Source organism: Pelodiscus sinensis, chromosome 4 (genome assembly GCF_052426305.1).
Source record: "Pelodiscus sinensis isolate ZL-2025 chromosome 4, ASM5242630v1, whole genome shotgun sequence".
Lineage (NCBI taxonomy): Eukaryota > Metazoa > Chordata > Testudines > Trionychidae > Pelodiscus > Pelodiscus sinensis.
In genome coordinates, this window is record NC_143055.1 from 95,815,508 (window position 1) to 95,833,694 (window position 18,187).

Genomic DNA, 18,187 nt, shown 5'->3' on the forward strand with positions numbered 1-18,187 from the left:
TTTTAATCTGAAATAATGAGAAAGGTAAACCTGAATTGTTACAGTAACAGTACATTAATCATAGAAATATATGAAGAATGTACATATTTTATGGAGAGTGCAGTGGGACAAAAAAGAAAGTTGGAATCTAATAATCTAGTTACCAGACTGTCACAGATTAAATATAAAACCAACAGATTGAGTCTGTTGGCGACTGCTGCTAAACTTCAAAATATTATAGAAGATTGCAAATACTTCTTTGCCAAAATCAAAAACACTGAGGAAGGTGGCCTTTGTGACTACAGTAATGTATTGGGACTCTAAAGGCCTGGGTATAATTTCTGGCTTTGCCACAGATTTGCTGTGCAACTTTGAGCAAATTACTTCATCTCCCTCTGCCTCAGTTCCTGGTCTATAAAATCTGAGAAAGAATACATTCTAAATCACACAATTGTTGGGACAATTGATGTTTATGAGATACTGAAATACTATCCTGATAAGGGACATGAAACCACAGACACACTTACAGGGTATAAGATCCTACAGTCATAATAGTACTAAACATTTTTCAGGCCACAGGATTTTCAGGACGGGTTACTTTCTCCCACATTGTTGTTGTAGCATTAGTCATTTAAAATAGTAACTTAAGATATCACTGTATCAAAGTGAAAAAAGTCAGAGTTTAGTTTAAAACTAAAAAAGCAAATACTTTAGAAAACTTAATCTAAATGTGCTCATATTGCCTTAAAAAGGGACAGAGATTTTCATTATTTATCACTTATATTGTGCTAATGCTAGACACTGCACAAACACAGAACAAAAATGCTCTTCCTTCCCCAAAGAACTTACACTGCAGGACCTAATTTTCACACTGCTTTAAAGAGCAAAAACAACTCTCTCCTCCTCATCCCTTAACTCCAGACAAATTCACTTGAAAGAAATGCTGCTAAGTAAATTAAGATTTTAAGTGGAGGAATTAGTCTCTGCCTGGCACATCCTGTTGAAGTTCAGCCCGAATAAACTATATTTCATTTCAATCAATAATTGACAGAGCACTAGAGTGCATTCACACAGTGTAGGGAGAGTGCATTCACACAGTGTAGGGAGACAGAAAGAAGAAGCAGGAAAGGTGACAAAATTAACATGAAAATATTAAAACAATACTACACTCCTCAGAAGTTTAATGTATTGATGCTTTAAAAAAACCCAACCCTAATCTAAAATGCATACAGCAAATGGAAGGATACAGTGCCCAATATCTTAAGTATTTACAAATACAAGAGCAACAAAGTGATGGCTATAGTCAATGTGTATATAAACACAAACACAAAGCACCAGTTGTGGCTCAAAATATATAAAGTTTATTTATAAATAAACCTTATTTATTTTGAGAGAAGGCTCTGAAGAGGATTTACATCCCTTTGCTGCAGCAGATGGAAGGAACTGAGGATGCAGAGAGTACCACACACACTTGATAGCTTTGCTTTCATGATGTTTGGCACCGCTATACAAAGGTTCCAACATCTGAACTACACCAGATGGTGCTTTCTAGTAGTGGGACTATGCAGAGGACACTTAAAGTACTAATTAATTACACAAACTGGAAAAGTTCATAGCCTTTCCACCACACTTAGCCTTATATACAGTAGAGTCCCGCTTATCTGACACTCTGCTTTATCCAACATAGCTGGATAAATCCTGGGGTTCAGCGAGACATCCCTAGCCAGCCTCAGATTCTAAGGCTGTGGAATTTGAGAAGCAAATATGTTCCACAGTTTAAAGCTTTCAGTTTTTAAAAGTATCATGTCCTAGACTTTATGTCTGAGAAGAAAATCTTGAACTTGAAATGTGTGCTAAGTTACAAACTGTTGGAATGTCATCACTCTGTGTCTGAAGACTTAAAATAATGGGTGAGATTTTGTGCTGCACCTCTAAGGGTGCGTCTATACTGCAGAGCTTTACTTGAAATAAGTTATGCAAATTGAGTTATGTCAATTGTGTATCTTATTTAGAAATAGCTTATTTTAAAATAAGGAGTATCTACAAAGCACTTATTTCGAAATAGAGTATTCTTCCTCCAACTTCCCTTATTCCTCGTACAATGAGGGTTACAGGAGACAGAGTAAGAAGTCCTCCAGCTTGACAGTATTTTGACACTATTTCGAAATAATTGCCTGCAGTGTAGACGCCAAGTTATTTTGGAATAGCGCTAGTTATTTTGTAATAGTGTTGCAGTGTAGACCTACCCTAAAATGCAGTTATATGCTGAGAATAAAACAATCTTTGACATATCAAAAAGAAAAACTTGTCAAATCAAATTAATTTAATATAAAAATGAATAAACATGGAGTTGCTGAACCAACTAGCATTCATTTTCATATGTAACAGTTAAAATCTTAGGTTTTTTAAAATTTAAGTTAAGCTGCTACAGAATATCCAGTTTACTTTACTAAAATAATTCAGAATCCAGGAATCCTGCTAAAAATTTTAGATCAATTTTCACTGGGAGTACGTAAGGTCAGATCCACAAACCAGTCACTTGTGATAGGTTATATTTTATATGAAATTTCTAACCACTGAGATCTAAAGCAAAGAAAGAGCCCAATATCACATAACCATTCTCTGTACAGCTACATTAGCCAGACCAACTGCAAGCAGGATATACCAAATATAACATTACAGATAAGGTAAACTCATTCTTGTTTTGACTAGGCATAACTGTAAAGCCTGATGTACAGATGCTTTCTTCTGTTTTTTTAAAAAAAGAAAGGTTAAAAATAAATAAAAAGGTTTTGTATTAAGTTGAAAATACTGTTACCTGATAATGTGGGCTCCAGTCACATTTTCCAGCATATCACAGAGAGTGAGAAATATTCCTCTCACACTTTTCAGCTTTTGGGATGCTTCCGATATGGGGTATTGGTAAAGAATTTCTTGCTGTTAGGATACCAAATTTTTACTTAGTTAAGCAAAGGAAAAGACTGCTAATTTATCATGCATCTTCCCAGTATGTCAGTGGTGGGCAACCTGTGTCCCATCAAAGTAATCTGACTGCAGGCCACAAAATATTTTACAGATGTTGACCATCCACAGGCAGCACCGTCTCCCCTCACCCTAGCTCCCACTGGCCACAAACAGTGAACCGCAGCCACTGGAAACTGCAAGGGGCGGGGGGGGGGGGGGGGGGGAAGGGTGCCAGTGGACAGTCAACATTAGCAAAACGTCTTGTGCTCTGCAATCAGATTACCCAGCTTGCCAACCACTGCAGTGTTTTCTAGCACTGGTTTATCTGGGCACTTTCAGACCTTGCTACAAATTTGCAAAATTCTTAAGAATATGCATATATCTGTTTGTAGACCAGGATTTTTGTAAATCTTTACCATGAGGGCAAATATATACAAAAACTAAAAACATACTGTAGAATTTCATGTCTTAAAAACCTTTTAGTCATTTTAAAAAACATTCCCATGGAATCAGATTTGTTTATGTTTGTACAGCTGTCTGAACATATAATCTGGCCCTTAAATGGAAACCAGCGAACTCCTTACTCACATTAGTGAGCATTTACTCACACTAATAGAATTATGTCCATTTTGCTGTTATGTACTATGGATTCACAACTCCTCTAAAGTAAGGATGTTAAGGACTAGTCGACTATCTGATAAGCAAATGCTTATTGGATAGTGGGCAGGATAGTCGACTAGTTGCTTCCTCTCCCCCCCCCCTTGCTGCCTCTGTCTGATAGAGGCAGCAAGGGGGGTGTGAAGACAGGGGCACTGCACAGAGCCTGGGATCAGCTATGCGGTGCTACTTCTTTGAAATGCTGTCACAGTGTTTCAAAGGGGCAGCACAGCGTGGAGCCCAGGGTCAGCTGGGGAGTCCTCAGCTGACCCCAGGCTCTGTGCAGTACTGCCCCTTTGAAACACCATGGCAACATTTCAAAGGAGCAGCACTGCCCTAGCGACTAATCTAATAGTCAATGCAAAAATGCATTGACTTTTCGATTAGTGAATTACATGCTACTTAACATCCTTACTCTAAAGATCAGTCCCTAAACTAGAACATAAATATATGGCCTTTCAACCCATATATCACTGATCATATATTTACATTTTGGAATAAGATATTAGTAGTTACATGCAAATAAGATTCATAGGTCACTAACAAACCTGGCACTGAGCATGCAGTTATTTACATGTGGATGCCCAAGGAGCAGAAGCCCTTCAGGATCAGTAATAGACATAATACATCTTTAGGACAAGGATTTTATCTGATTCTTTCCAGTCTTAAATTCCTGGGTTCTTTAAGGGAAATGCTGTAGTTACCTCTTTCACAAAATGCTTACATAAATTACTTAAAGCACTTTTGCGTGGGAATAATAAATTAAAGGATAATACCCACATACTTGGTCCAGTCTGTCAACCCATGAAATGTACAATTAATAAATGATACCAACAGAGATAGTGCAATCTATACAGTGTTTTCAATCTTTACTAGAGGACCTGGAAATATTCTAATTGAAATATCACATCTACCCAAAATAAAGAGTCCAGAAGATACTGTAAAATTATCCCTCTTAAATCAAAAGCAACTATGAAGTTATTAACTCTTTATTTCATACGACAAAGCACATCCATACAGTGCCAATTTTGGTTGGGAAATTTTCTTTTCAATCAGATTAAAGAATTTCAAGTCACACTATTAAGAGAACTGGCAAGCTCTGCTGCTCTCGTCCAATTTAATTAGCTTTTTTTCAAATACTTGTTAGTAACAAGGATTTTCAGCATCAACTCCTCATCAAGAAAAAAACAGCCCTTTCTAATTACAGCTTTGCAATGAGTTAGACAAAAAAAAAAACTCTTTTCTTTCCCTATGAACTGAGACTTTTACAGTGTTCTGTTGAGGAATAACTATACACTTTCCCAGGGAAAGAAAAGACAAATATAACAAAAGATCCCAGCAGCACCATCTATCTATTAATGAGTTAGTAGGGTTTAGTACCTAACACCACACAAGAAGATCAGTTGTCTTCCATGCAAGATGAAAAGTGTTATTTTGTCTAAACAGTGCAAAGAGAAGGACAACTGAATTAATAAATGACAAAGTAGTTCATCTTTAAAAATATAACACTTTCTGAACAGAACACTAAAATATTGCATGGAAATATTCTTTTTCAATAAATCCCTCCTCTTCTATTTCAATTATCCTGACTTTCCATAAAATGAACTGCAAAAGAAACAGTTTGCTTTAAATCAGAACAGTCTTGGCAACAAAGAACTCCTGTCAAAATAGAGTTGACCTGCTAAAAGCCTCCCACAACTTTTAAAAACAGGACACTGACAAAGGATGTTTTAAGCTGTCCTTATACTACAGTGAAAGGAGACAATAGTTTGTTGCTCTGCTGTACACAGGAAGACTGTGAGCTCTGCAAGATTCATTCAAAAGCTATTCAAATAGGAACTATTACTGCAGAATTTACAGCGTAAGTATTTGTAAAAGCCAACAGGGTCTCATTCGTTGCTCAATAATGCTTAGTTTACATAGAAACTAAACAAATTCCTTCAATAGTGATATCAATCATTTAGAAAATAAATTAGTAATGTTATTCTCTTTAAATATGAAATCACTATACAGTCCAGGTACAAAAATCTGTTACAACAGAATGAAATATTTACTCTGGTCTTAAAAAAAAAACAACCCACCATACCAACCAAGACCCAACCTACCAGCTGAAGACTATTACGTGGAAGACTAATTTCCTCCTAAGCAGATGATTTTTACATTATGATACAACACTCAGAGCTCTGTGAGGCTTAGAATTCTTTAATTCTGCTTTTGGATGCTCACTGCTCATAAGTGGGAGAAACTAGCCTAATTTGCCATTATTTACTAGAGAGGCTAGGATGTGATCTGCATACCAAACTATCCCTAAAGGTTTATTAAAGTATCACTTATAGAAGATGACACAGATACATATGTTTCTTTAGTTCTAATCCTGACTACTGGAGTATGGAATAGCATATCCTTATTCATTCCTTTTTAATAGGATAAAATTAAGGATAATTTCCTCCAAAAGGCATTGTATCCTTTGGGTAAAGTGTGCGTTTTAAAGAGGTCAACTGTGCCATTTAGACACAGGCTAGCATTAGGTCTGCTTAAAGTTGGACCACCTATAAGGTTGTCAGAGAAGAATTCATCCCTGGAATATAAAGGGAGCAGACCAGCTGCAAACCTTCTTTCAAATGATTTAGATTTATAAAGTAACAGATGAAGTGCCTCCACCGAGGGGAGGCACTTTGTTCCTGCCCAGGTCAGAGCCATTCAGCAGTGAAGTGGCCTCCCCTCCAACTGGGAGATTGTACTCTTCCCCCTCCTTGCAGTCCTGGCCAGGGTTCTCTGCTCTGCCTTACCCAAACTGCAGCCTCCCCCGCATCTTTGGCTTCCCAGCATCTTTGGCTCTATGGCTGTGCCAGGAGGCTTTTGCTCCCATGACAGCAGGACTGGAGAGTGTTTTCTGCACTACTACAAGGATGGTGATATCACATAACTGCAGGTACGAGGTATAGGGGAGGCTACACCAACTGTTATCAATGGATTTTTAAAATAAATTTCAGTGGTGGGTCAGCTTTTGCTTCCTTTGGTTGACCACATACCTCATCCTTAGATGTTTCAGAGTCCAATTTGAGTGTGAGGTACATAACAATATGAGGCATGCCTTGGATAGCCAGCTGAAGGTCCATATTGTCATCTCCCCAAAGAAGCTTGACAAGATTGTTCATAGGTGACTGTGCCTGTTTATATTTTTGTTGAGATGTTTCTTCATACTCAAAGACAGATGTTTCAAATGTAAGTTTCACCTATTAAAATAATTAAACATACAGTATTATAAAAATGGGACTGTACTTAAAGTCAAGTTCATTGACTTACAAATAAAAATATATTTTTGCCATAAGAAGAACTTTAATCTCTTCGGTCCTTTTTTAGGGTTCAGAAAGTTCTTTACGAAGATGTTTTAAAATATATATACAATACACAACCATTGAAAAATCCCTGTGGTTTGAATAAAGTCATTTATATAGTCAATGTTATATAACCACGCATCCCCAAATGCTAGACATAGCTATTAAATGTTTTATCAAACATGTGAATTAGGCATGTGGTCTAGTCTGTTTTCATATTTGATTTTTATAGTTTTAAAAATAGAAAAATACACTTTCTGCACTTGATTTATTTGAACACACAATCTAGTACCTCCACTTTAAAACGTTATTACATATCTTGTTTCAAAATAGCAGCACTTGCATATTTATATGTTCTTAAGATTCATTTTCAAAAGTATTCCCTTAACATTTTAACTCATCAGTTTAGAAACGCACATTATTACAATGTAATCTTCCTAAGTTGGACCATACCACCAACAATCTTTTAGTATATTTTTAAAACTCAGCAGCCGTTGAATTCATTCTCACAAACTAATTTACCAGTATATTTTCTTTTTTTCTTAATGTATCAATTAAAAAAAATAATTATGAAAAGAAAAGTTGTGCTAGTTTATGATTAGAAGTTAACAACGGTCTATTTTATATCATCAGTAGAAAGTACAAACATTTGTTACGTTACTTGCTGTCCCAATTCTTCTAATAATCAAAGTACTACAGAAATTGCTTGAGGGACAATGACACTTTCATTTTTAAAATGACAAAATTACATTCATTTTACCAAAAAAGTACAGTTGACAAATATTTTAGATTATTTTCTTTAAAAATAAGTATAATTTTAAGCTTTCAGTATATACGTTAGAATTTTAAACAACATAAAATCCAAGCATAAATTTGGTTTGGAACTGGAATCTTCATTTTTCAAAATTTATTTTATAAATCTGCATCTTTTTGTACAAAATTATCTTATGAAGATAATTTTAATTATTTTAAAAGCGATGAAAATAATGAATAAAATTCTTACTTTTAATGAAAACTGCATGTTAAGGAGACAAAAACAAAGGAATTTTTATTTCTTGTCTGAGCCTTTCAGAAATGGGGATGTTTTACCTTCTTGGATGAAGGATTGTAACTTCCATATGTCTGAACAGACAAAAATTCTAGTATACTACATGCTAAAATGTTGTCTTTGTCACTGACTTCACTGGAACTTTGACTCTGTCCAGTGAATTAGAGTAACTGATGTGAGAGAAAAAATTTATGCATTCCCAATAGCAACCTGAACAAAAGCAAGTCGCATATATGAAAACAATCATAATTTCAAAAGAAAATCTAGCAAGAGATATGGACAATACTCATGCTTGCCAAGAAAGGAGCAGGGAAAAAAACTGTAACCATTTCTACTTCTGACCCTCTACGTTCCCATTCCACTCATGGTGTGGAGTTTCCCCTCTCCCATTCCTGGTGCTTCTGACCTCTTCCTCTTCTCCCTACCACCTCTTTCTCTTTTCTTGAGCAGAACAATATCTAACTCTTCTTCCCTCCCACAGATATCCTTAATGGCTTCAAACTTCCATGTTGAGGACTCGTGTGCCCTTCATATATACTCATCTTCTCACCTTCACTTTCCCACTTGACATACAGGTTTGCTTCAGTTCACCCACTTACCAAATGGACATCTGCTTGACATCAAGCACCCCTTTCATCTCCAATCCATCACTGAATTCCTCCTCTCTGACCATCATCTGGTTTCTTTCAACATCTCCCATCTGCCCCCTTCCTCTCACAGACCACTCACTGACTTCTAGTACAGGAATGGTGATGATGTCTCTTCTGCTCTCTCTGTCTCTTCCCTTTTTTCCTCACAGATATGATTGTTGATTTTCTACATGTTTCATTATCCTCCACCTTTGCCTCTTTTGTCCTCTATTCTGTCATTGTCACCCACAGTTCTGGTTCACCCCAAGTACCTGCCTTCTCATTTCTGTTAAGTGTGTCTGGTAGAAAACTTGTGACTATGCTGACAACCTTCACTTCATATTTGTTCTCTTCTCTATCAGCTCTTCTATTTTGTTAGCCAAGGGATACTCCCACCCTACTTAGACTGTCTCAGAATCTGAGATATTGACTCCCGCTTCCATCTGCCATCAACAATTTGTTATATTTTCAAATAAATTTCATCAATGCTGCCCCTCATACATCTAAGTACCCATAAACATCCACAAAGCAACCTTATTGTATTCCTTCAGATCTCCCATTTAAATCCTCCCTTTGATAACAGAGATGCAGCTGATGCTCTGTGACCACTGTTTATCATGCTCTCCTCAATTTGTCTATATCTATATCTCTTTCTTATTATACATAGAATGTACATTTTTGGGGGGCATGGATAATTTTTTTGTTCAGCAACTAGCAAAATGGGACCCTCATTCATGACTGGGTCTCCTAGATCAGTGTTTCTAGACCTTTTTTTTTTTTTTTTTTTTTATAAAGTAACCCTTTTCAAGAAAAGAAAAGAAAAGAAAAGAAAAGAAAAGAAAAGAAAAGAAAAGAAAAGAAAAGAAAAGAACCTCCAGTACCTACAGTTTTTAGACACACAATTTTGCTTCTACCATTGCAACACATTTGTTTGGGTGTAAAAAAGTACAAAAATAATAAAGCGCTGTAAAACTTAAAACAAAAATTCAGTTTTCTCCAAATGTCAATTGTTTTGATGTACCCCCCGGGTTTCAAACTGATCAGTTTCAGCAGCAGCTGACTTGGGGACGCCTGGGGTTCTTAAGTTGATTCTGTATGTAAGTCAGAACTGGCGGTCAGTTTCAGCAGCGGCTGAATCTGGACGCCAGTTCCGACTTACATACAGATTCAACTTAAGAACAAACCTACAGTCCCTATCTTGTACGTAACCCAGGGACTGCCTGTACTTTATTAACTCATGTAATAGAGGTCTGTGTTGGGAATCTAAAGGTTACAACTCTGCTGATCACCCATATGAGAGTCAATAGTAATGCAATCTCCCTCTTTTTAGTTTGTTTTAAAAACACTAGGAAATTACTCTTCAGTCCTCTACTGAGTGGAAGAAAGTGGCCATCTTTTACCTTAGAAGTGGTTACATTTCTCTGGTGAAATGACTGATGGACCCCTCCCACTACAAGCACAACTTTAAACTGGCCTTTCCCTACAGAAGTTGGAAGTGACTTTCTTTACATGTCTTGAACCAGCTTTTGTTACCACAGTTGTCCCTTTTATCTTCAATCATTCACTTCCTTGTTGTCCTATCATCTGGAAGTAGGGAGCAGACTGGAAATTTAGCTGCTTCCAACTCTGCACTTGAAGGATGGAAGTAACCCAAATGCAGAGCTGAAATATGTGGGACTACAACATGTAACGTTAACGCTGTTGCTTATAAGCAGCTCAGGGAATCACCCTTTTTTTTTTTTACAAAAAAATAAAGAGAAGTAATTTTAAAGAACACCCATTTTAAAAGAAAAAAACCCGCTTTTCCTTACTCCCCCCACTTAAAATAAATCAGAGTAAAGGAAACTCGGTGTGTGTGTGTGTGTGTGTGTGTGTGTGTATTTTTTTTTTCTGTAAAGATTGTCAAGTGCATTGGGATCTTTGGCTTAAAGATATATCCAGAAATGTCAGTTATATTTGCATAACTGAGTGTTTTAAAAAATGTGGTTAAAATAGATATTGGAAAAAGCCAGAGTGTTTTCTTATTGTCACCCTGATGACAAAGGTATGGTACAGCCTGTGTGTCTTGAAATAATTTCATGGGACATGAAGAAACACAGCCAGCCAAGCTGAATTCAGTTAAGTAAATCACATTATTTACTTAAGCCTATTCTAAAGTAGGTCCTGGTTTTCTTTTCTAAACAATGGTAAAAGAAAAGACATCTTGGGTCCAGACTTATAAATATTCTTATGAGCAAAGCTAAGCAGAAGTGGGTCAACACTAGCAGTGTCAAATTAAGTAGCAGCTAGTTTGGTTATAGCCAGTTAAAATGTAGGTACTGTATGGAACACAAAAGAGGGTTTTTTCAAAACTTTATGAGGATAGGATACTTTGTAGTTTATAGATCATGTTCAAAGACTTCTGTAAAACCTTCAGATTTTTAATGATAATCTGGTTTGTTAAAATAAAGATATTTGTATTTAGTTTATTTACTTCTATACGTCTCTACCTATTGTATCATTTGTATTGTGATAGCACCCAAATGCTTCAGAGCAGTGCTCTTTTTGTGACGGTACACACTGGTACAGGCATACAGTCACCATTTTCTGGGAGCACTTGCTGCTTTTCTCTGGCACAGCCCCCAGCCAGCCCTGGGAGCACTCATGGCAAGCCAGAGAGAAGCCTGATTGGGACATGCGGCAATTAAAGGGGCCGTGACTACATTTTGACCCCGACCTCCCAGGCTTTTTTTGTTTTTTGACTAAATCGGAAGTTGCTGTTTAGTACCGGCACCTTTCTTCTTTTTTTTTTAAAACCAAAAAAGCACTACTTCAGAGTATGGGCAGGATGGTGCTAGGTGTAGGTGTAGTTCTTGCCTTGCCTTAAAAAAATACAGTTTGATATAGCAACTGTTAGCGGTGCTGGTGGGGCTTTTGGTTCATGATTATTATATGTTACACTGGCTGTTATCAATTCAAAAATTGTTATTTGTATAAGTTAAGCACAATCCTAAAAGTATTGCTCATTCTCAAGATAAACTATATTCACATTGACTGAGGTCAAGAGAAGTTAAGAGATTTTTTTTTTAAAAGGGATGTATATATTTTTTTCAGATACACTCACAAAAGAGCAGACACAGCTTATTATGGAAAAATCTTACTCACAACATTAGAGTTTGTCTTATGCAGCTGCAACCTTCTTACATCCAACGTTTTTTGCTGTGCTTAGTGAAAGATACTATACTAATCCTTCAGTTTGTGAACACACAATCTTTATTACTGAAGCTTACAAACAACAAAACTTCTTTTCTGCTAGAGCATGAACAGAATGTTCTCAATTTCAGAAAAATAGAACTATATAGTTAAATTCTCCAACATTCTATTTAAGCAGTCACTCTCTTGGCTTGACTTAAACTGGTTCAGTTACTGGGGAATAAATGCACTTTAAATAACAGGTTTGGAAAGCCAACATGAGCCATAGTTATATATTTCAAGCAATCGCTTTCTGCTTGACAGATTTACGGACACTGGGAATGTTAAGGCTGCATTAACATTAACTACTATAAAAAGTTTACATGGGATGTTTGAGCAAAAACAATATATATTATCTAATTTACAAGGATACAGTTTATTAAACAATATTTTCTGCTTTTCACATTGAGTAAATAATAGCAGCTACAGCAACTACGGATTTAGTCAAAGGCAGGCTGTGACAGGGTTCTTGTACGGTGGAGTTCTTTCTGCCAATACATGACCACAACTTCACTAGGTTAGTCAAACTCCATAGTGTCAAATATCTTGAAAACCTCCCAAAATGACACACCAGCACTTAGCCTTACTACAACTGCAGATCCATAAGCTACAAACACTAGCATCAACTTTACAATAAATGGCAGCATAGTCATCTGAGTGTAGTGATCTAGAAATAAAAAATTCTAGTTGCTGTTCACCTTCTGAATGGTAAACAAATCATTACTTATTTTTGTCATTGTTAGAAGAAAAGAGTCAGATTCCCAATACAGTAGACAAATGTATTTATTTTGTAGGAAATATTTATCTGTAGGAATTGGATTATATTTTTAACTATTTGATCAGTTTCTACTCAATGTTACTTCAGATTTCCTTCAAGTAGAATTTAAGAATTGTGTGCATGCACTCGGACATACAAGTAACTTCACTTAAAATTGCCCTGGTTAACACTATATCGTTACAGTATTAGGTTTGTAATCTATTAGAGAACATACTCATTTCAACTTGTGCAATGTTCCATTATCAGGTTGTTTGGCTCGCCCTAATCCACCTCCCAACTAGGCATTCCTGGATCTATGGCAAACCCCCATGCCTCAAACCTACTCCCCCGGTTAGAATGATAGGAAGGTGGAGGAGGGCAAGCCTCTGGCTGCAAATCCAGCTATGCCCCCGCCTCAACCAAACTTCACAATCATCATTGGTGAATACAGAAATAAACTATTTAAAATTATATAAAACTTATACTATGTCTGTATATCATGTCTTTTGTCAGGTGAAAAAAAAATCCCTAGAACCTAATCATCCGCGCCCCCCCCCCCACACACACACTCTTAAAAGATTTTAAGTGAATCCAATTTCTTCCCCTAAAAATGAATGTATCTGGAACATAACTATAATTTAAGCGAGGAGTCACAGTACTCTCAGATGAGAAAAAAAGTTTATAGCTTTAATTTCCATCTCTCATCTCACACTGTAAATCTGTACAATGTTCCCAGGGAGGTGAATTTTACAAAGTAACTTGAAACATTTAATTATCTAGGACATGAGTGGCATGAAAACTAACAATTTCTAAGATAAAATAATTGGTTTAATGCAATAGATATTTGAGAGAGTTTTTCTGTCTGTGTGTCTGCTCAAGAACTCCTCCTAAATGGAAAGAGCTAGGAGAGGGGTGGGAAATAATTGCATTAATTTTTGATGGGGGGGCCACTCCAAGAATTTAGAAAGGGATGAAGGACTGAATGCACTCTTCCGTATTAATGGAGGAAGTGCAGGGGTCTGGGATGAAGGCTGGGTGAAGAAGGGAGTTTGAAGTAAGGGACTGGGATGCAGGAAAGTGTGTGGGGTCTGGGAGGGAGTTTGGATGAAGGAGGCAGTTGTGACCTGGGTCAGCAACTAGGGTGTGGGGGTTTGGGTTGCAACTTTGGGCAAGGGGGGCTGTGACCTGGGCAAGGGACTGGAGTACAGGAGGAGGTGCAGAGGTTTGGGTTGTGACCTGGGGCAAGGTATTGGGGTGCAGGATCTGGGAAGGGATATGGATGCGGGGGGAGAGGGTTTGGGTTGTAACCTGGAGCAGGGGATTGGGGTTCAGAATCTGGGAGGCGATATTAGTGCAGGAGGGGTAGGGCAGAGAGTTTGGGAGCAGGGGAGTAATGGGGAACAGGCATGAGCCGGGAATCAACTGACTCCCAACTCATGCCTAGTCCCAAATGCACCTCTGCTTTTTAAATGTACTAAGAGCCGACAGGCTCTTAATACATTTAAAAGACTAAAGTGCAGCAGGAGGGACCCAACATGAGCCGGGACAGCTGATTCCTGGCTCGCGCCAGGTCCTCCCCACTGCACTTTAGGCTTTCAAATGCATTTAAAAGGTTGGTGTGCAGGAGAGGGGGGGCACCCTGCACGAGCTGGGAATCAGCTGTCCCAGCATGCGCTGGGTCCCTCCTGTTGCATTTAGCCTTTTACATTTATTAAGAGCCAACAGGCTTAATACATTTAAAGGACAGAGCCACAGCGGGGTTACCTCTTGGGCTAGGAGCTAATCCCACTGAGGATCCCCCGCTTATTGACCAATTAATTAGTTCAATTAAATGTAACATCCCTAATCCTAACTAGCTATAGTTTGTTGGGCAAGACTTAGTATTTGGGTTACCGAGAGTATGGAGATTCAAGTGCACCACATTTTCTGTAAACTGTTTCCTTTTTAAAAGTTGATCAGTGCAAAATAACCCAGTTCAATCCCCTCTATTTTTAAAATGTGTGCCTAATCTAAAAGTTTTGAGATCACAGCAAAAATGTATTAGTGTGAATAAAAGCCTCCCGGAGTATGTCTACGTTGCAGAAAACATCCAAACATACAAAAGCCCCACAGTAGAGTCAGAGTCTGGGTCTAGAGACTTCGGCTCATGCTAGACTGCTAAAAACAGCCTTGTAGATATTCCTCTCAGGCTGTTGTTTGGGGTCTGAAGCCTAGGGAGGTGGGTGGGCTTTAGGGATGCCAACTTTCTAACCATATTAACCAAACACCATTGCCCGGCTCCTTCCACCTTGCCCCATCCCACCCTGCCCCTTCTCTGAGTAGGGTTACCAGGTAGCTTCAGAAAAAATACCAGACACACTTGGGGGGTGGGAGGGGGGAGAAGGGACCAGCCGGGAGGGGAGGGGAGGGAAGAGGAGGGGGGAGAATGTGAAGCGGGGCTGGCGGGAGGGAGGGTCAGGGAGCAGCAGGACTGGCCAGGGGAGATAGGGAGGGGGAGCTGCCGGCGGGAAGCAGGGCAAGTCGGAAGCAGCGGGACTGGCCGGGGGAGATCGGGGGGAGGAGAACCGGCCAGCAGGAAGCAGGGCTAGTCAGGAGCAGCGGGGCTGGCCGAGGGAGATCGGGGGAGGAGAACCGGCCAGCAGGAAGCAGGGCTGGCCGGGAGGGAGTCGGGGGGAGCGGGCCTGGCTGGGGGAGAAGGGAGGGGGGGAGAATCGGCCGGCGGAGAGCGGGACCGACCTGGGCACATGCAGATCCAAGGGCGCTGCCTGTCCCGCGCACAGTCCCGGTGCAGCACGAGGAGTCCAACTACCACTCCACAACGCGCTTAAACAGCTCTCAGGAGCACGGACAGGGCTTCTCCTCCTCCCCAAGGAGTCACTCCTACGTCAAACGCAACCAGAGGCTCCCAGCGCCAATCACGCCCCGCCTCCCAGCCACTCTCTCCCCACCCCTGCCAGGCTTCCATCGGGTGCTCAGCTGGAAAACCAGAAAACCATTGTACATGTCCGCTATTTTCTGAATTTTTTTATTGGACAGAGGGCCCAAAAACCAGACTGCCCAGTTGAATACTGAACACCTGGCAACCATATCTCTGAGGCCCTGGCTTCTGCTCATTCCACTTCCTTTCCCCCCTTCCATTGCTCACTTTCCCCCACCCACTCTTGCTTTTCCACAGGCTGGGGCATAGGTTTGGGGTATAGGAGGGGGTGATTGCTCCAGCTGGAGGGGGTGCAGGCTCTGGAGTTGGGCCAAGAATGAAGGGATTGGGGTGCAGGACAGTGTTCTGACCTGGGACAGAGTGTTGGGGTGTAGGAATGGGTAAAGGTACAAGCTTCAGGCAGCACTTATCTCAGGCGACTCTCAAAAGTGGTCAGCATTCCCACCTAATGGAAGCTGTGGAACTAATGCTCAGGGTTGGGACAGCGCACAGAGCCTTCATGGCCACCCCTGCACCTAGGAGCTGGACATGCCAGCTGCTTCCCAGAGCTATGTGGGAGCCTGCCTTAGCCCCACTATGCTGCTGATCAGACTTATCAGCTCGGTCAGCCAGGCTTTTTCACTGGGTATCCAGCTGAAAATCAGACACCTGGCAATCCTCATGGGTTTCAGAGCCTGAGCCAGAAATACTGTACCATTAAAACTAGCTGTGTGAGTCTCATGTGCCCAAGTCAGTAGGCATAGGTTCTGAGATTCACTCACCACAGTTTGTTTTGCAGTGCAGACACTCCCTAAGCCTCAAACGTAAGGCCAGATTCTCTGTGCTTTGTACAATACCACTAATATAGCTGGGTCTAAAACTGACATAAGCAGCTCAGGGAAGATTGCCCTGTACAAAGCTGATCCCGGATGACATTCAGCTGATGTAAAGGCTCTTGTGCCATCTTTTCTCCCTGTTGCCTTTACATCACTATATAGGGGGCATGTCCCTAAATCATAACAGTCCTTAGCTGTAGTTTCAGTTGCTCAGGAGGCATTTGCAGATAAAAAAAATTGAAATAATCCCTGGAATGCTCTAATTCAATACAAGGGACGTGTCACTGGAATCACAGTAATCGATATGTGAACTTTCAGACGCCTTTTTGCAATGTGCTGGTCAGTCACACCCCAGAAACTGGCCCCAAGTCCGTATGAGGCCACTCATTTAACCACTGATTTAAAAACAGAGATACAGAGCACATGGAATCAAATGTTTGCATAGAGATTTTCCAGCAGAAAAACAGATCACTATAAGGGAATAAAAATAAATCAGAATATACCTCATATGTAACACTGCAGTATGTAAGCAAACAACAGAAATTTAACAGATATATAATAAATAACAGGAAAAGAATATCAGCTAAATTTGAGAAGTTTTCCAGAACTCTCACTCTCTCAATACTGTCTAACCATTTACAGACACAGTAATTTTTATTTTACTCAAACTTTAACTTCACTGAGTAAAGGAAGATGCTTTCAGTTCGTTAGTTACAAACTCTTTTTTTCAAAGGAAGCAGAATACATCCACTTAGGAAAGGAAAATAGATCCAGACTGGGAAAAAATATAACTGAACTGCTGTGTCTAGCTATCTCCATTGCAGACAGCACAGAGGCAGTATAGCAGAGGTCATAAAGTATATTTGCTGTTTTCCTAGTACCAGAATCTATAAACTTGTTAACTTGATTCCAGGATGTTAGAAGAGCAGGTGGGGGGGGAGCAGGGGGAGGATAACATATTCCATTTTAATCAGGGACAATATATTTTAAATAAAATGTAGTTGTATTTGTGCCAAGAGTCCAAGATCTCAATTAGATTTTGCAGAGATCTCCACAGTGTTCCATCTAAATGCTCTCATGGTTAATGGGCAAGTTCTTTTCCCCCCCGATCTGATATTTTGAGGCCATCATTTATATTGACAAAATTATCTTGATAGAGAACTTAAAATGATTCTCATTACCACAATAAAGAGCATCTTGCCAAGACTCACCCTATAATCCAAAAATCCCTTTACTATCACTTTTCATCACATATGCACTCAATGTGTATTACAAATAAACAAACTCCCCATTATTTGCCAACCACTTCTGACCAACAGATTGTTCTCCAGTTTCTTTGTCCAGTATTATAAGCAAGACACTGACATCCTGTCTCATATCTACCATCTATAGACCACTCAGCCTTCCCCATCTCAACTATCCAATACGATCAAGATACCAACACAGCATTTCATAGCTTATGTTCTATTGACATAGTTAATAGTGTTCAAAGTGGCAGTTTTCACAACAACCATAATTTGGTTCTTTGCATACAGGTAATATTTATTGCTGTCATATTAATGGTCAAAAGTTAATGTGTTCCAATGATGAGTTATGGCCCTGTCACCAGCAGGGAGAATAATATTAATATAGGTTAGCAGTGGTAAATATATAAAATAACACAGTATAATGTCTAGCAAAAGTACAATACCTGCATAGGGCCTGGGATGCAAGACAAAACCCTTTCTATATTCTCAGTGTTCACATCAACATCATTTACCGCAACAAGGGCATCTCCTGGAGACAAAATAGGAACAAATTAATAAAGAATATATGCAATCACCATACAAGA

At 39.2% G+C, this 18,187-nt stretch overlaps 1 protein-coding gene across 4 annotated transcripts in view; it reads right to left on the reverse strand.

The window, feature by feature from the left end:
* INTU (inturned planar cell polarity protein) overlaps nt 1-18,187 on the reverse strand; it is a 114,127-nt gene that overhangs the window by 44,005 nt on the left and 51,935 nt on the right. For all 4 annotated transcript variants that reach the window (XM_006131792.5, XM_089778007.1, XM_089778005.1 and 1 more), the window contains exons 3-5: nt 18,047-18,132; nt 6,633-6,836; nt 2,798-2,916 (exon numbers count right to left, since the gene is read on the reverse strand). In XM_006131792.5, the coding sequence (XP_006131854.3) occupies nt 2,798-2,916; nt 6,633-6,836; nt 18,047-18,132 (409 nt within the window). The remainder of the gene's footprint in view (nt 1-2,797; nt 2,917-6,632; nt 6,837-18,046; nt 18,133-18,187) is intronic.